Source organism: Bos mutus, chromosome 17 (assembly GCF_027580195.1).
Source record: "Bos mutus isolate GX-2022 chromosome 17, NWIPB_WYAK_1.1, whole genome shotgun sequence".
Lineage (NCBI taxonomy): Eukaryota > Metazoa > Chordata > Mammalia > Artiodactyla > Bovidae > Bos > Bos mutus.
This window is the reverse complement of record NC_091633.1, coordinates 20,324,461-20,343,673: the sequence shown is the minus strand read 5'-3', so window position 1 is coordinate 20,343,673 and position 19,213 is coordinate 20,324,461. Positions and strand designations below refer to the sequence as shown.

General features: G+C 38.5%; 1 protein-coding gene across 2 annotated transcripts in view; it reads left to right on the top strand.

The window, feature by feature from the left end:
- SBNO1 (strawberry notch homolog 1) overlaps window positions 1–19,213 on the top strand; it is a 57,239-nt gene that overhangs the window by 15,479 nt on the left and 22,547 nt on the right. For both annotated transcript variants that reach the window (XM_070386276.1, XM_070386275.1), the window contains exons 6-19: window positions 3,309–3,405; window positions 4,784–4,944; window positions 8,401–8,534; window positions 8,722–8,812; window positions 10,071–10,232; window positions 11,230–11,365; window positions 11,449–11,554; window positions 11,689–11,842; window positions 12,270–12,452; window positions 13,269–13,366; window positions 15,271–15,422; window positions 18,068–18,265; window positions 18,644–18,811; window positions 18,910–19,085. In XM_070386276.1, the coding sequence (XP_070242377.1) occupies window positions 3,309–3,405; window positions 4,784–4,944; window positions 8,401–8,534; window positions 8,722–8,812; window positions 10,071–10,232; window positions 11,230–11,365; window positions 11,449–11,554; window positions 11,689–11,842; window positions 12,270–12,452; window positions 13,269–13,366; window positions 15,271–15,422; window positions 18,068–18,265; window positions 18,644–18,811; window positions 18,910–19,085 (2,016 nt within the window). The remainder of the gene's footprint in view (window positions 1–3,308; window positions 3,406–4,783; window positions 4,945–8,400; window positions 8,535–8,721; window positions 8,813–10,070; window positions 10,233–11,229; window positions 11,366–11,448; window positions 11,555–11,688; window positions 11,843–12,269; window positions 12,453–13,268; window positions 13,367–15,270; window positions 15,423–18,067; window positions 18,266–18,643; window positions 18,812–18,909; window positions 19,086–19,213) is intronic.

Here is a 19,213-nt window from a genome sequence, read left to right as displayed (position 1 = left end):
TATTTCATAGTTATAGTCATTTTAGGATTGAGCCTTATTATATAGCTAGTTATGAACTGTCAGATATATAATGGTTTAATTGTAAGCAATTACATGATAACTTTTTTAAAATTTATTTTTAATTGTAGGATAATTGCTTTACAATGTTGTGTTGGTTTCTGCCGTACATCAACATGACTCAGCCATAGGTACATCTATCTCCCCTCTCTCTTGAACCTCCCTCAACCTCCCACCCTATATAATAACTTTTTTTTTTTAAATTACATTTTGAAAGTGCTATATGCTTCAGGTAAATTGATACTATCAGCTCAGTCCTCAGTCGTGTGCGACTCTTTGCGACCCCGTGGACTGCAGCACGCCAGGCCTCCCTTGTCCATCACCAACTCCCAGAGTTTACTCAAACTCATGCCCATTGAGTCGGTGATGCCATCCAACCATCTCATCCTCTGTTGTCCCCTTCTCCTCCCGCCTTCAATCTTTCCCAGCATCAGGGTCTTTTCAGATGAGTCAGCTCTTCGCATCAGGTGGCCAAAGTATTGGAGTTTCAGCTTCAACATCAGTCATTCCAATGAATATTGATGACTGATTTCCTTTAGGATGGACTGGTTGGATCTCCTTGCAGTCCAAGGGACTCTCAGGAGTCTTCTCCAACACTACAGTTCAAAAGCATCAATTCTTCGGCACTCAGCTTTCTTTATAGTCCAACTCTCACGTCCATACATGACTACTGGAAAAACTATAGCCTTGTCTAGACAGACCTTTGTATGAAAAGGCAAAAAATTGATTCTATACCTGTATTTAATAATTGCACAGTGTTTAACCCTGCCTCTGTGAGGTGGTTTCTGGTTCCCCCTTTTAATAAACATAATTTAACACCACGTGGTTTAAGTAGTAATAGAAGGTACAGCAAGAGGTGTGTTGTGATGCTCGCAATAAGGATTATGAGTCTGGAGGAAAATGAGACTCAGGTGGCCTGGTAGGAGTTCAGTTTATGGAGGAGGTGTCATGGAGTTGGGGTGTTGAGTATGGAGAATCTGAGAGGGCATATTAGGAAGGGAGCTACAGCATCAATAGGCATAAAGAAGGTGGTAGCTATGTGCTTAGGATACTTGGCTTGCAGGAAGAAATTGGAATGGTTGATTGGGGGCTCTGTGGAAGGTCTTGAGTTTGTTAGACTTGGGACTTGGAGCAGCCCCAGTGAGGGCGACTGGATGGAAGTAGAGGGACTGGTTAGTGACTCAGGATGGATTGGGAGGAAGAAACAGGTTAGGTGGTTGTCAGGTAATCCAGAAAGGAAGTAACAAGGGACTAAACTTGGGAATTTCAGAGGTGATTGGAAACGGTAAGGGGAAAGAAAAAAAATAAGAAAATAAGAGGTGACTGTATATAACGATACCAGAGGATTGGTAAGACTGGGAATGGAATTTGGACTTGGAGGGACAGCAGAGCAACTTGTGCCTGAGGTTTTGAACGGGGACCAGGAGAATAAGTCCTGGCAGTATCAGTTTACTTAGTGATTGTGTGCCAACAGCTTACTTGAAAGTTGATTTTTTGAAAATAAGAATATATTTTTCTTAAAGATTTTAGTGTTCAAGTTTCTAGTCCAGCCCATGTTGCCCATAACATGTCAAAAGTTCTATATTGTCCTAGTAGTTAAGTGACATCTAACAGTGCAAACTGGTAGCTTGTGGACCAGAACCACTTGACATGTGTTTTGTTTGGCCTCCACATTATTTTGAAAAATCTTGACTGTGTCGCTAACACATAAAAATACCTAGAGTTGTAGTGAGCATCTACTGTGTGTTAGTCACATGTTCCCCATGTGCCACAGTTTCCCTCCCCTTCATTTTGCTCCTTCACCCTAAGCTTGGTGTCAGTTGCCACTTTTCTATTCAGCTGGCTTAGAAATATTACTTGTCTGGTCCCTGAATTTTGTGACCAGCTAATCCTCCTATTATATCTGTGGTAAAAAAAATTTTTTTAAGGTAGAGGGAGAAGGGAGGCTGGTCATTTAGTATAGTATATATTCCTGTTTTATAGATGAAGAAGAGGTCCAAAGAGGGGTAGGGAGGACTGAGGATGTAGTAATTTGCCCAAGGCTACACAAATTCAACAGAATTGGGGTTTGTGTCTGTTTCTTTGGCCAGCCGCATTTGGTCTCATTTCTGAAACTGGGTTTCATTTTAGTATACTTCCTGAGAATATTCAGAGTTTTTTTTTTTTCCTAAAGGACTTCATGGATTGATGTTGGCTGAATGTTTATCTGTCATCTCCCTATTCCTTCCCACATTTGTTGAGTATCTGTGTGTCATCATATTCTGCTCTAGATTAAGTAAAAATAAGTAAAAATGAAACAGAAGCCTGATATTACCTTTTAATACTATTTTATCCTTGGCATTACATGTAGATCCTAACTGGGTTTTCTCTTTCTATTTCTCTGGTCTCACAGCTTCTCCCTACATTCTTCCTTGATTAAGCCCTCATTCATAAAGAGCTTCCGTTTATAGTTTGCTGGTAGTGAAAAGAAGCTTTTTTGGGGCTTCCTCTCCCCTATTTCTCCCTGTCTCTACCCCTTTAAGATTCTGTAGAGGAATACAAGGTATGGCTATAGTGGCCATTCACTCACTTTGCCTGGGACTGTCTGGGCTTCTCCTGGTCTGCTGTTCTCCTGGTGTAGTTACTAATAACTCATCATTTTACTCTGAGATGTGCCAGTGTTTGGAGAGTAGATGATGTGGTATTGTTTTTGTGTCTGTGGAGACACAGACGTCTGAAATAAATTCTGTGTTTCAGAAGAACATTTAAACTCCCGAGTTTTCTGGGGTTTTGGTTTTAGGACCCGAGGGAAAGAAAACAGATGGAGGTTGAAGTGAAAAGAGACTGGGAGTGAGACTTACAGAGAGTCCCTGCCAATGAGGTTGTAGAATGTGCTGCTGGGGCTCAGCCACCATTTTTCTCCAAACCTCTTGTTCTTTCTGTTCTTGGAATGGAGAGTGAGGACTGAAGGTTAGACATCTGGGCATCAGGGAGGCTGGTGGGCAGTGTTGAAAGGGAAACTGGTTTGAGAAGGTGGTGGAGCCCTGTGGTGATCCCATGTGTGTGTTTGTGATGATATCACATCACAGATTGTGCTCATCATTAGAGAAGCAGGGAAGCCATAGAGTATGACCTAGATTTTAGGAACTATAGAATGGCATGTCCTGCTTCCAAGATGAAGATAGTGGGTATTCCTGCAGAAGAGGATTTCTGTGTGTTGGTTGGGCCTCCATTCTGTTGACTTACTTGATTTTGCTCTGTCTGTGTTACAGAAGGTCCCTGTTGTGAAAGAGGAAGATGAACCAGAAGAAGAAGACGAAGAAGAAATGGGTCATGCGGAAACCTATGCAGAGTATATGCCAATAAAATGTATGTCTTTGAGATTTGTTAAAATAATGAAAAACCTCTGGGTTCCTTTTAAACTTAAAAACTTTTCCCCACACATTGTTACCTATTAGGATCTGTCCATGTTGGGTACCTCAGGATTTGATAAGTATGAGCTGTGTATGAATATGTTTTAAAATAGCTACATGAAAATTCTACTGTCAGTTTTAATTTTCCTACACAAATTTAGAACTTTGTTTTGGAATGAAGTCTTAAAACCAAGAGTAAAAAAGCTTTTTCCTTTCAAGTTAATTTTGCTCATATCAGCGGTGATTATAAAATCAGAGTAAATTACAGAGATGTAAACATATATCTTAGCGTTATAGTTTATACAGCTTATCTAAAACAAGCTATAAAAGCATGGGAATCTTAAAATAAAATGTGCTATTTGAATTCAGTGGCTTAAATTAACACCATTTCTTCCTCTTTTCCCCACAAGGACCGTGATTCAGTTTTTGTTTTGTTTTTTTTTGAAGTGGCCAGTATATTAAGTTGAAAATTAGTAATTTTTAGTTTATATATAAATTTTTTCACGTTTTCATTTTCTGAGGGTAATAAAATGGGAAAATGTATGGCTAGAATTTGTTTCTCATACACTCTGGGTTTCTATAAAACGTCACTAATAAGACCACTTAAACTAAAAATCTGTTTACCAACTGTATATAGATTCTAGTTCCCTACTTTGTAGATCATTTCAAATGAACGTAACCTAGGAGTGTGCTCTGCTACTGTGGAGAACCTCGTGGTATGAATTGAGATTGTATTTTCCTAGATCTTTTTAATCAGCAAGTCTCTTTCTATAAATTTATTTATTTTACTCTCATTTTAACTGGAGGATAATTACTTTACAATGTTGTGTTGGTTTCTGCCGTATAACATGAATCAGCCATGCTATGCTTAATCACTCAGTCATCTCCGATTCTTTGCAACCGTATGGACTGTAGCCCACCAGGCCCTTCTGTTCATGGGGATTCTCCAGGCAAGAATACTGGAGTGGGTTGCCATCCCCTCCTCCAGGGGGTCTTCCCAACTCAGGGATCGAACCCAGGTCTCCTGCATCGCAGGTGGTTGCTTTACTGTGTGAGCCACCAGGGAAGCCCGAATCAGCCATGTCTCTATGAATCCCCTCCCTGTTGAGCCTCCCCCAACCCTCACAAGTCTCTGTTTAAACCATAGGTAGTTGGTAATTAGATCACGTTAGTTAAGTTTAACAGTACTTTACATCATTCGGTGACTTTATATAGGATCCCAGGGTTACTTACATTTCTCTGTCAGAGGAGAAATGCTATAATATTTTATGATAAGAGTGGAAGTGTTATTACTCAGAATAATTAAAATGAAGTATTTTTAAACCTTTGTTTAGTAAAAATTGGCCTACGTCACCCAGATGCCGTAGTTGAGACTAGTTCTTTATCCAGTGTTACTCCTCCTGATGTTTGGTACAAGACATCTATTTCTGAAGAAACCATTGATAATGGCTGGTTATCAGCATTACAGCTTGAAGCAATTACTTATGCAGCCCAGGTAAGCCATAATATTTTTTAACTAGGTACAGTTTTTATCTTTAATCTTAGTTCACAATATATACTAGTTTTAATTCAAAGTTTTCCTTGAATGAAAATCTTGTGAATGTGATTTTTTTTAGTTTTATGAAATGGATAGGATTTATGAAATAGATAGTTTTATGAAATGAAAAGAATAGCATGGATTTGGTGACTGCATTTATAGTGGAAATGATAAATTGTCATAGCCTTTCTGGGGCTCACTGGGAACATGTATTAAAATTAAAAATGTGTATATCCTTTGACCTAACAGTTCGGTTACTGGAACTGGGAGTCTGTTTCATGGAACTATTAGATAAGAACATATGTATCAGGCTATTTGTTGCAGCTTTTTTCCCCTAGAGACTGAAAGCTAGACTAGATTTGAAAGCTCACACCCTTGGGGAGTGATTGAATAAACTTTGGTATTACCATATGGGTGTTGTACTAGCTTTTATCTTATGCCAGTTGTCTTTGAGAGGATTTCTGATATACTCCATTTTTGTAAAATAAATATGCAACCATCCACTATATTTATGTGTTATAAAAAGGTTTGTATTTGATTGTATAGTCAATGAAAAATTATGGAAGAATGCTCACCAGTTTGTTAGCTTTAGTTACCTGCTGCACGCGAGGGTAGCAAGGGAAAAAAACAAAGTCAGACCTTGAAGATAGGGCAGATTTGGTTCCCGACCACCACAGTACAGCAAACATTGTATAAAATGAGCCACATGAACTTTTTTGTCTCCCAGTGCATGCAAAACTTAGTGTTTACACTATGATGTCTGCTAAGTGTACAGTAGCACTGCTGCTAAGTCGCTTCAGTCGCGTCCGACTCTGTGCGACCCCATAGACGGCAGCTCACCAGGCCCCACTGTCCCTGGGATTCTCCAGGCAAGAACACTGGAGTGGGTTGCCATTTCCTTCTCCAGTGCATGAAAGTGAAAAGTTCCAGTGCATGAGAGTGAAAAGTAAAAGTGAAGTCGCTCAGTCATGTCTGACTCTTCCCGACCCCATGGACTGAAGCCTACCAGGCTCCTCCGTCCATGGGATTTTCCAGGCAAGAGTACTGGAGTGGGGTGCCATTGCCTTCTCCAATAGGCAGTGGAGAAGATAACAATAGCATTATGTCCCCCCCCAAAAATATATATACCTTAATTTAGAAATAATGCTAAAAAATGCTAATCATCACTTGGGCCTTCAGCAAATTGTAATCTTTTTGGTAGTGCAAGGTCTTAGTGTTGGTGTTAATGGCTGCTGACTGATCAGAATGGTCGCTGCTGAAGGTTGGAGTGGCTATGGCAGGTTTTTAAAATGAGATTGCAATGAAATTTGCCTCATTGATTCCCTCTTCTTTTCACTAATCATTTCTCTGTAGCACGCAGTGCCGTTTGATGACATTTTACCCACACTGGAACTTCTTTCAGAATTGGAGTCAGTCCTCAAACTGTGCCACTGCTTTATCAACTAAGTTTACGTGATAGTCTAGATCCTTTGTTGTCATTTCAACAATCTTCACAGCGTTTTCATCAGGAGTAGATTCCATGTCAAGAATCTTTCTCCACTGAAGTCTTGAACTCCTCAAAGTCATTCATGAGGATTGGGGTCATCTTCCAAACTCCTGTTAATGTTGATAGTTTGACCTCTTCCCATGAATCACGAATGTTCTTCCTGGCATCTAGAATGGTGATTCCTTTTTCAGGAAGTTTTCAATTGATTTTGTCCAGATCCATTAGAAGAGTCACTATTTCTGGCAGTTACAGCCTTACAAAATGTGTTTCTTAACTAGTAAGACTTGAAAGTTGAAATTACTCTTGGGTTCATGGATTATAGAATGGCTGTTGTGTTATAAAGTGGGCATGAAAGTGACATTGATATCATTGTGTGTCTCCATCGGAGCTCTTGGGTACATCATCAGTGAGCAGTATTTGAAAGGAATCTTTTATTCTGAGCAATAGTAGGTCTCAACAGTGGCTTTCGTATATTCAGTAAACCATGTTGTAAACAGATGTAGTGCTCTGTTGTTCCATTTGTAGACCACAGGCAACATAGATTGAGCATGATTCTTAAGGGCCCTAGGATTTTTAGAATGGTAAATGAGCATTGGCTTCAGCTTTAGGTCACCAGCTACATTAACCCCTCATAAGTCAGCCTGTCCTCTGAAGCTTTGAAGCCAGGCATTGACTTCTCTTAAGCTGTGAATACCCTAGATGGCATCTTCTTCAAATAGAAGGCTATTTCATCTGCATTGGAAATCTGTTGTTTAATGTTGACACTTTTACCCTATTATCTTCTGGATAACTTGGTTTAGCTTCTACATCAGCACTTGCTGTTTCTCCTTGTGCTTATAATATGGAGAAGACTCCTTAAACCTCATGATCCAGCCTCTATTAGCTTCTTCTGCAGCTCTCACCTGGCTGTCTTCATAGAATTAGAGAATCCAGACCCTGCTCTGGATGAGGCTTTGGCTGAAGGGAATGTTATGGCTGGTTCGGTTTTCTATCTCAACCACTAAAAGTTTAATATCAGTAATAAGGCTGGTTTTCTTTCTTATTGTTTGTTCACTGAAGTAGCACTTTTAGTTTGCTTTAAGACCTTTTTCTTTTCACAACTTGGCTGTTTGGAGCAAGAGTCCTAGTGTTCAGCCTATTGTGGCTTTCAACACGCCTTCCTTATATTATAATCATTTCTAGGGAAGATCCCTGGCTGCCCAGTGGTTAAATCTCTGTACTTCCAATACACAGGGTGTGGGTTCCATCCCTGATCAAAGAACGAAGATTCCACATGCCCTGCAGCCTGGCCTTAAAATAATCATTTCTAGCTGTTGATTTAAAGTGAGAGACATGGTAGCCCTTCCTTCTACTTGAATGCTTAAAGAATCCATTAAGTAGAGTTATTAATTGGTCTAATTTCAATACTGTTGTGTCTCAGGAAATAGGCCAAAAGAGAAAGAGATGGGGGAAATGGTCAGTGAGTGAAGCAGTCACAGTACACACAATGTTTATTAAGTATGGACAAAGTTCATGGCACCCTGAAACAATTACAATAGTAACATCAAAGATCACTCATCACAGATCATAGTAACAAACATAATAATAATAAAGTTTGAAGTATTATGAGAATTACCAAAATGTGATACAGACATGAAGTGAACAAATGCTTTTGGAAAAATGGCACCAATAAAATTGCTTGATACAGCATTTCTGTCAATTCGTTTAAAAAAAAAAAAAAAATGCTGTTTCCCAGAAGTGCAGTTAACAGTGCATGCAGCAAAATGAAACAAAGTATTCCTGTATAGTAAATATAGTTTCCACACTAAGCTAACTGTATGTCATTTGTATAAAAATAGACAATGTTAATATATTGCTAAAATAATATGAGAAACCGATCACCAAAATATCTAAAGGAATAGATTAATTATCAGCATTTTCATTTTCAGCAACATGAAACGTTCCTACCTAATGGAGATCGTGCTGGCTTCTTAATAGGCGATGGTGCTGGTGTAGGAAAAGGAAGGACAATAGCAGGAATCATCTATGAAAATTATTTGTTGAGTAGAAAAAGGGCTTTGTGGTAAGTGCTAAAGACTGTCTGTGGGAACTTTCATTTGCAAATGACCAGCATATGGGGATGGGTCTTAATGAGTAGATGTATTTTTTTAGAAGTGTCAAGGCCTGATTTTATTTATTCCTGAATACTGCTAGAATGATAGGATTTGCATTTAATTTGTGTATTTTTCTTTTCCCTTTCTTTTTTATAGGTTCAGTGTTTCAAATGATTTAAAGTATGATGCTGAAAGAGATTTGAGGGATATTGGAGCAAAAAACATTTTGGTCCATTCATTGAATAAGGTATGAAAGTCTTCTATTCAGTTGGTCATTCAGTAAATATCTGTGAGACAAGAATGATAGTTTCCACTTTGTAGGGTTGTTAAGAGGATTAAATGAGTTATTTCACAAAAAGTATAGTGAGTGCTAGCCACAACTGTTGATTTTTGGTTTAGATAATGTGCCAGGTAGGGTTATGTAGTGGCAAGTAAAATAGGCATTTTCTCTTTTTATGGAGTTTATTCTCTCAACCTTCAGGGTTTTTTTTCATTTATTGTTTCTGCTTATAAAACTACTATTTATGGATGAAACTAATACACTGAGTATAAGAGTGCAGTGTAATAGAGCTGTATGGACAAGTAGTATAGTATGTCCGTTGCATCATGAATTGTGGTTTGGAGACTGGTTTAGATATTTGTATATTCAATGAACTTGTATACCTGTACCTGTGTTAATGTTAAAACAGTTCTGTCATTTGGAAGAAAAGTTTCACTTTCCAGAAGCACAGTTTAATGTTCATTTAGCAAGTTTTTATTGGCCTCCTACTAGGCACCAATTCCTGGAGCCTAGTTTGCCTAGGCTAACAAACCTAATTCCTGTAGGCACTTCTCTGCAGGCCTTTGACAGTGAGTAAATGTACATCTAGTTCTAAGTGAGTAAATGTACAGACTAGTCCTAAGTTGCTTCAGTGTTGCTCTGCCCATCAGTGACTTTTTTGGGGATGAGATTTACTGAATGGGTTGGTAGGTAAAAGTATTATGTCTTAGATAATTACCAACAGTTCAAAACTAAAACATGTAATGGGCATCTAGCAATATTTTTAATTTCTGAGTCAGTATAATTGAGGAGGGCTGCAGTGACTATTGATCATAATTCTTATATATCCCTCAGATCTTAATTACAGTGTTTTGCATATAGAAAATACATAGTAAATATTGGTAGAATGAATATTGTGCCTTTTTCTTGGGGAGAGTTTGGTTTGTAATGTTTTTTGAGGATAGACTTTGAAAACTGGATCCTTATAATTTTATATACATACACACATGTGTGTGTATGTGTGTATGTACTTGTGTGTGAGAAATTTTGTGTATGATTAAGAGGTCCTTTGACTTTCCTAAAGCCCATCATGGTACCATCATTTCCCTGCTGTATAGATTTGGGTGGGATAAATACTTCAGAGACAAAAGTGTATTGGTACCATCATTTCCCTGCTGTATAAATTTGGGTGGGATAAATATTTCAGAGACAGAAGTGTATTAAGTTCTTCCCTTTTCTTTTTCAGTTTAAATATGGAAAAATTTCTTCCAAACATAATGGGAGTGTGAAGAAGGGTGTTATTTTTGCTACCTATTCTTCCCTTATTGGTGAAAGTCAGTCTGGTGGTAAATATAAAACGAGGTTAAAACAACTTCTGCATTGGTGCGGTGATGACTTCGATGGAGTGGTATCCTTTCCAACAAATTTTATATTTTTTAATGACATGAAAGTTAATGTAATATATGGGAATTCTGAAGTTAAGTAAAAAGATTGCTGGAATGAGAGCTTTAATGATTACATAGCTTGCAAGGGAGTCAGATAGTTGATTCTGTTTTGTAGCTGTCATATATGAGGCCACTGTTTAGTTCCTGCTTTAGGAAAATGTTAATAGGTATGGGACATGCTGAATATGCAGCCTTAAAATAGAATGTGGACCTAAATACCCAGAAGTACCCAGCTTTGTAAGATTTTTAACAGATTAATATGATTGGAGCCAATGGTTCTAATGGAGTGGTGGACCCAAGAACTGTATCAGTGCTAGCAAAATGGCAGAATTCATACAGCATCAAAGTTGTCCTATGAGAGCTTTGGCACCTAGTGATGTCTGAAGAAGTTACGAAACTCCTTTCAGCCACCTGAAGGACAGTATAACAGCAGTTAATCAAAAAGAAAAACCACAGGCCCTCTCCAACCCCCCATTTGATTTAAGCAGTCTTCATTTTCCACAGTAGTAACTTTTTTTTTGTATCTAGAAAAAGATTTAAATATGTAGTTAAGATTAGTGCCAAATTCAGTGAATGCCTCTGTGGCTAGCACAGGGGCAGAAATCAAGGAGAAGAATCACATAGAGGGCTTTGTTTATATTTGTAACTTTAAAAAAGGAAACAGGCTGCAGCAGATAACAGTAAAATGTTAAGGTTTGATGAAACCAGATGATAGGTGTATGGGTGTTAGTAAAAAAAACAAAAAGTTCATGTGCAGGGGCTTGTTACCAACAGCATCCCTCCCCATGATAATCCTGATTTATTTTTACTCCAGAATTGTTTTTCTGTTTTTTGTTTGTTTGTTTACTCTTTAGGACTCTTGCATGTTTCCCCAGGCCTCAGGGAAATAAAAGTTAAGTCTTTCTGAGATTAGAGACACTTGGTACTAAAGTGACATGTTCCTTAATTTATTCTTTACAGATAGTTTTTGATGAATGTCATAAAGCAAAAAACTTATGTCCTGTTGGTTCTTCAAAGCCAACCAAGACAGGCTTAGCAGTTTTAGAACTTCAGAACAAATTGCCAAAAGCTAGAGTTGTCTATGCTAGTGCCACTGGTGAGTATTTATTTAAAAGATACAGGTATCTTTTTACATGTTAGTTTTTCAGCTGTAATATGTTTTTTTGGGGGGTTTTTCAGGTGCTTCTGAACCACGAAATATGGCCTATATGAACCGTCTTGGAATATGGGGTGAGGGAACTCCATTTAGAGAATTCAGTGACTTTATTCAGGCAGTAGAACGGAGGTAATGGAATTTACAGTGTACATTATTTGTTCTCAGTAGCAATCTAAAAGAGGTATTTTGCTAAAATCTCTTCCATGTATGTTAAAGCTCTACTATATTTAATGATAGTTACTGTGTGTTTTAATTTTATTCAGAGGTGTTGGTGCCATGGAAATAGTTGCTATGGATATGAAGCTTAGAGGAATGTACATTGCTCGACAGCTGAGCTTTACTGGAGTGACCTTCAAAATTGAGGAAGTTCTTCTTTCTCAGAGCTATGTTAAAATGTATAACAAAGCAGTCAAACTGGTAAGCCTTTTTTCCTTAACTCCTAGTATTTTTAATGTACCCGATGATGTTTTTGTTAGTTTTGTCCAGTGTAATGTCTGTCAGCTCACAGTATATTTCTGCCGTAAAATAACAAGATAAATTACTGGATCCTTATTTTCCCAGTTTTCTCTGTTACAGTAACTTAAATAACCCTTTATAGCAGAGCATGCGTAGCTTTAAAAATCAACATAACTGTTTCCTAAAATTACTGTATTAGTTAATAGGAATTTTGAGACAGCTCTGTGTGAGTGTCCTAAAAAACATTTGTTTAGAGGTTCCCAAGTTACTGAAAATGCTTCATTGAATTAATGTTAAATGGTGTCTTACACATTCTTTTGATTGAATTAGTCATATTGAAGTAATTCACACTTGAAGATTGAAATATCTGTTGATTGTGTGCCTTCAGTGGGTCATTGCTCGAGAGCGGTTTCAGCAAGCTGCAGATCTGATTGATGCTGAGCAGAGAATGAAGAAATCCATGTGGGGTCAGTTCTGGTCTGCTCACCAGAGATTTTTCAAATACTTGTGCATAGCGTCCAAAGTTAAAAGAGTTGTGCAACTAGCTCGAGAAGAAATCAAGAATGGAAAAGTAAGTTGGAGAATGCATTAACAGATGTGTCTTTGGTTTTGTGTTTTAGTCTTTTGGGTGTTGAGGTTTTCTACTTAAAAAAGCCTTTGTTTCTAAAGGATAGTTGTAAGAGTATTAACAGTGAGACTTTAAAAAATACATTTTTACGACAATAAAAGCAATATGTATTTATAAAGAATTTGGATAGCTCAAAAAGGTGGTATAAACAAATAAACATCACTATAACTTGGCTGTCCATAGATGTAACCACTGATATCATGGATATGTAATACTGCAAAGGTTTTTCATTTTTGGCGAATATATATCTACTTAAAGCACAAAAAACTGGAGCAGGGGCTTCAGTAGTGTTCACTGCTGTAATACTATCACCTGGCTAAGTGTTTTACATATAGCGCATTTCAAATATGCAAAATAAAGACATTGGTACACATGTACAAAATGGGTAATTCTTGTTTGAAATCTTTTTTAATTTATTTATTTTTGACCATGCTGTGTATTTGTTGCTGCATGGGCTTTTCTCTGATTGCAGTACTTGGGCTTCTCATTGCCCTGAGTTCTCTTGTTATGGAGCATGGACTCTAGGGCATGTGGGTTTCAGTAGTTCTGGCTCAAGGGCTTAGTTGCTCTGTGGCATGTGGAATCCTCCCGGATCAGGGATAGAACCCATGTCTGCTACATTGTCAAGTGGATTCTTTACCACTGAGCTACCAGGGAAGCCTTGAAATCTTTTTTTAAAACTAAATGTGTAAAATATGTTGTAAGAAACCACATACATATTTTTATTTATAATTAATAACATTCTTTTTTTTCCTCCAGTGTGTTGTAATTGGTCTGCAGTCTACGGGAGAAGCTAGAACATTAGAAGCCTTGGAAGAGGGCGGGGGAGAATTGAATGATTTTGTTTCAACTGCCAAGTAATGTTTATAGTTTTGAGTCTTTACTAAGATTAGTTTAAATGTTAGCATTTCCTGGAGACAAAATTTTTGCCTTTTAAATTTAAGTTTTTCTGATCTGAGTTTTCATAATCCTGTGTATCCATAGCAATATATCTATTGAAAAACAGTAACATAGAAATACTGAAATGTTAAGTATTTTAACATTGTATGTCCAGTGTTTGGACTAATGGAAGGGCTTGATTTCTGTTTTGTACGTCTTGGAATTCTGACAGCTTGGTTTAAGTTTCAGTTTTGTCTTTGCTCTGTGTATTTGAAAGCACAAATACACAAAGCTGTATAATAATGGTTTCGTTTGTCCCAGTTTATTATGCTTTCATGTCAGCATTGCAGATAATTCTTGAAAAGTCAAAAGAATTTTAAGAAAGGCTTTAGACGTTACTTTTTGCTTTGTGTAACCAAACAATTCCAACTCTTGGAGTAAAACTAGTAAAATAACTTTTGCCACCATGATATCTTTTGCCTTAGGGGATACATGCAAGTGGCTCCTTTTAAGACATAATTTAAAACTCCTTTAAATTCAGAGCATGCACCTGCTAATCTGTATCTTGCCTAGTACTGCCTCGGAGATGATAGGTACTACATGGCTAGTGCAGCAGTTGACATGGCTATTCCAGTATGAGATGACCGTCAAGTATGAAATATGCACCAAGTTTCAAAGACTTAAGGAAATAGAATGTAAAACATTTCATTGTGACATTTTATAGTGACAGGTTGTTTTCTGTAACTTTTTAATGTAGCTCCTGAAAGTGAAAGTCGCTCAGTCCTGTTCGACTCTTTGTGACCCCATGGACTGTACAGTCCATGGAATTCTCTAGACCGGAATACTGGAGTGGGTAGCCTTTCTGTTCTCCAGGGGATCTTCCCAACCCAGGGAACGAACCCAGATCTCCTGCAGTACAGGCATGCAGGCACATTCTTTGCCAGCTGAGCCAAGAAGGGAACCCACGAATACTGGAGTGGATAGCCTATCCCTTCTCCAGCGGATCTTCCTGACCCAGTAATCGAACTGGGGTCTCCTGCATTGCAGGCGGATTTTTTACCAACTGAGGTATCAGGGAAGCCCTAATGCAGCTTCTTTGCTAAGTCGCTTCAGTCGTGTCCGACTCTGTGCGACCCCATAGACGGCAGCCCACTAGGCTCCTCTGTCCCTGGGATCCTCCAGGCAAGAATACTGGAATGGGTTGCCATTTCCTTCTCCAGTGCATAAAAGTGAAAAGTGAAGTCGCTCAGTCGTGCCGGACTCTTAGCAACCCCATGGACTGCAGCCTACCGGGCTCCTCTGTCCATGGGATTTTCCAGGCAAGAGTACTGGAGTGGGGTGCCATTGCCTTCTCCTAATGCAGCTTCTAGAAAGTGTAAAAGTTGTGCTTGGTTTGCATTACATTTCAGTTGGATAGTCTTGCCTAGAATACTGAAATTCTTCTGACCTGGATTATCAGGATCTTATAAGATTGAATAAACTATTTTTTTGTTTTTGTTTTTCAGTAAGACATAGATTTAATTATTTTAACTCTTTCACATACCTGAAAATGGAAATACATGTGAAATAAATTGGTTAAAGGATTGTTAAAGTCCTTTATATTCAGAGTCCAGCTGTTCTGAGTCACCTTTTGACTCAGTCCCTTATGTTCCGTTTTTCCACATGGAGTCCTCTGCAGCATTTCTGAAAAAGAAACCATTGGTGCTGAGTTCCTAAGCTGGCTTTATTATTATGTGAAGCTAACCAACTTGTGGTATCCAATTTGGAGATGCTGCTAATAAAGTGTACTTATTTTAAGCAAATACTTTCAGTAATATTTTATATATAATAATTTTGCATACTGAGCCACTGACTGTCACTTTTTTATCTCTCGTACGAACAGAGGAGTGTTACAGTCACTCATTGAAAAACACTTCCCTGCTCCGGATAGAAAAAAGCTTTATAGTTTGCTGGGAATTGATTTGACAGCTCCAAGTAACAGCAGTTCACCAAGAGATAGTCCTTGTAAGGAAAATAAAACAAAGAAGCGGAAAGGTGAGTACTTTCCTTTAAATGGTGCTAGAAGTAATATAAACTTGAGCATTTTGATGCAAGCTGTATTTTGGGTGTGTACTGCCTTCAAAAGACGCTTACTCCTTGGAAGGAAAGTTATGACCAACCTAGACAGCATATTAAAAAGCAGACACATTACTTTGTCAGCAAAGTTCCGTCTAGTCAAGGCTATGGTTTTTCCAGTGGTCATGTATGGATGTGAGAGTTGGACTATAAAGAAAGCTGAGCGCTAAAGAATTGATGCTTTTGAACTGTGGTGTTGGAAAAGACTCTTGAGAGTCCCTTGGATTGCAAGGAGATCCAACCAGTCCATCCTAAAGGAGATCAGTCCTAGGTGTTCATTGGAAGGACTGATGCTGAAGCTGAAACTCCAATACTTTGACCACCTGATGCGAAGAGCTGACTCATTTGAAAAGACCCTGATGCTGGGAAAGATTGAAGGCTGGAGGAGAAGGGGACAACAGAGAATGAGATGGTTGGATGACATCACCGATGCAATGGACATGACTTTGAGTCATGGTGATGGACAGGGAGGCCTGGCATGCTGTGGTTCATGGGGTCCCAAAGACTCAGACATGACTGAGCGACTGAACTGAACTGCCTTCCTTAAATTGGATCATGTAGTGTTTGGTTTGTTTTTAAAGGAAGTGTCTTTTATTTATTTGACTGCGAGTCTTGTGGGATCTGAGTTCCCTGACCAGGGATTGAATCTGGGGTCAAAAAGCACGGAGTCCTAACCAGTGGACCACCAGGGAATTCCCATGGCCCATGTCATTTTGAATGCACAAGTAATCCCCATTTTATATTGGGGCTTTAATAGTTTGGTGCTAGGCACTGTGTTGAGCACTGCCCACACATAGTCTTGTTTAACTGCAAGGGATCCATATGAAAGGCTTTATTTTTTCAGTTTTAATAGACAGGAAATTAAGGCACAGAAAGAGGTCAGGCGATATCCTTAGGTTCACACCACTACTGGTTGATAAATGGGGAACCAAAATCTGGACCTTTCTGTTGTTGATGCTGTGTGTGTGGGTGTGTGAGAGTATGTGTGTGCATGCATGCGTGCTCAGTCTCTTCAGTCGTGTCCGATTCTTTGCAACGCTATGGACTGTAACCTGCCAGGCTCCCCTTTCCATGGGGATTCTCCCGGCAGGAATACTGGAGTGGGTTGCCATGCCTTCCTCCAGGGCATCTTCCTGACCCAGGAATCAAACCCACGTCTCCTGCATTGCAGGCAGATTCTTTACCCACTGAGCCACCTGGGAAGCCTGTGTGTTTATATAGTCTTCTTTAAAGAGACTTTTGTTAGTTTATTATTGAATTATTAGGCATACACTTACTTATGTTTGTTAGACATTTTATAAAAATTGCAAAGTTGGGTTTGTGTTTAGGTACTTACTAAACTCTTTACCTGGATAAGGCAGTGGCACCCCACTCCAGTACTGTTGCCTGGAAAATCCCATGGATGGAAGAGCCTGGTAGGCTGCAGTCCATGGGGTTGCTAAGAGTTGGACACGACTGAGCAACTTCACTTTCACTTTTCATGCATTGGAGAAGGAAATGGCAACCCTCTCCAGTGTTCTTACCTGGAGAATCCCAGGGACGGGGGAGCCTGGTGGGCTGCTGTCTATGGGGTTGCACAGAGTCGGACATGACTGAAGCGACTTAGCAAGCTCTTTGCCTTTTAGAAGTTAACATCTCAGGCTCTCTCCAAAATGCTGATAAGAACATACATGATGCTGTGTGTTCTAAATACAGTGCCTGACACTTTAACTTTAAATTTTCATCTGTTGCAAGAAATGCTTTTTCCCTTATATTTTTAATATGCCTGAAAGCAGGTTGGGTATTATAACTGGCATTATTTTTTATTTTGGTGACACAAAAAGTAATGCTGTGACCTAGAGTCAGTGACCTGTTAGAGTGGTCAGTGGATGGCCATGTTTCCCTTTTCTAAATTATCTTCTCACCATTTCGTTGGTATGTGAACCTTTTTAATGTTCTTCTCAGTTTTGATTAGTTTACTCTAGATATCTTCTATGAATTTCCAGTAAGATAATTCAGATTAGCACCTTGTTTAACTTTTAAAAATGCAGTTTTGTAGATTTTTGGGGTAGTATTCCATAAAGTATTTAAGTAGTTTAAAAACCTGTAATTATTAGGCCTTGTCTCTCAACCTGATACACACATTCTGACAATGCCAGAGATTGTTTCATCTTTGTTGTCCTGAATTTTAAAACTTGTGCGTTTGAAGGCTGTCTTGAGTTAATACTTATGTACATAATTTCTCCTAAAAATAATTATATATAACCTGATTTTTTACAGGAGTCCAAAAGGCTATACTTGTTCATTGTTTTTGTATGCTGCTGCTGCTGCTTGGTTGATTCAGTCATGTTTGACTCTGTGCAACCCTGTGGACTGCAGCCTGCCAGGCTTCTGTCCATGGCATTCTCTAGGCAAGAGTAGTAGAATGGTGTGCCTTCCCCTCTTCCTTGTTCTTATATACTTATGCAAATACTTTTCTTCTGTAGTTTTCTTTTGAATTAGTTAACTGTGCTTATGAACTAAATATAATTTCCTAACTTTTACCACAGTGCATTTTGACTCTCTTGTTTGGGTTTTGTGGGCAGGTGAAGAAATAACTCGAGAAGCCAAAAAAGCACGAAAAATAGGTGGCCTTACTGGTAGCAGTTCTGATGATAGTGGAAGTGAATCTGATGCCTCTGATAATGAAGAAAGTGACTATGAGAGCTCTAAAAACATGAGTTCTGGAGATGATGATGATTTCAACCCATTCAGAGATGAGTCTAGTGAGGATGATGAAGATGGTAAGTTCTTTAATATTTTAAATATAAACTAAAGGGTCCTTAATTCTGTGTATTTGAAATGGGATATTGTACTAAAACCTTTTCTTTTCCTGTAAAAATTATCAGACAGATTCTAATCTTTGCTTTGTGGGAGCTCCAAGCTTGTCTGTCTTCTGGCAGTTGAGCTCATTTATGAAAGGTCACGACGTCAATTTTGTTCAATTATGTTTAACCTCAAACCATGGCATTTACCTCATGGTGTATGGATGTACTGGACTGCTATAGTTGGTGGTGGTTTACAAGTTGTCGGTCAACAGTACAAAAAAACTCAATGGTGGTTTCCTTTGAAAATTCCGTACCTGCGTTAACAGATGATTTATGTCTTTCCTTAACTTTCAGATCCCTGGTTAATCAGAAAAGATCATAAGAAAAACAAAGATAAAAAAAAAAGGAAAAGTATAGATCCAGATTCTATTCAAAGTGCCTTATTAGCGTCAGGTCTTGGATCAAAACGACCTAGTTTTTCTTCTACACCAGTTATTTCACCTGCTCCTAACAGTGCACCAGGTAACCACGTGGATGTTTGCTTTGTCTGTGAAATGTACTTTCAAACAAAACAAATATTTAAACTGTGTACTGATTTTTAACACATGTACTTTATCTAGCTAACAGTAACACCAACAGCAACAGTAGCCTTATAACAAGTCAAGATGCCGTGGAAAGGGCCCAACAGATGAAGAAAGACCTACTTGATAAACTAGAAAAATTAGCTGAAGACCTCCCTCCTAATACCCTGGATGAACTTATTGATGAACTTGGTGGCCCTGAAAATGTTGCTGAGGTAAATATGACTTGAACACCGTTGATTCTGTCCTAGGTAATTTTTTTTTTTTTTTTTTTTTTGCCACTTACAAACCCTTTAGAATGAATAATATATTGTTTCCTCATAAAATTATCTAACATCCTCTC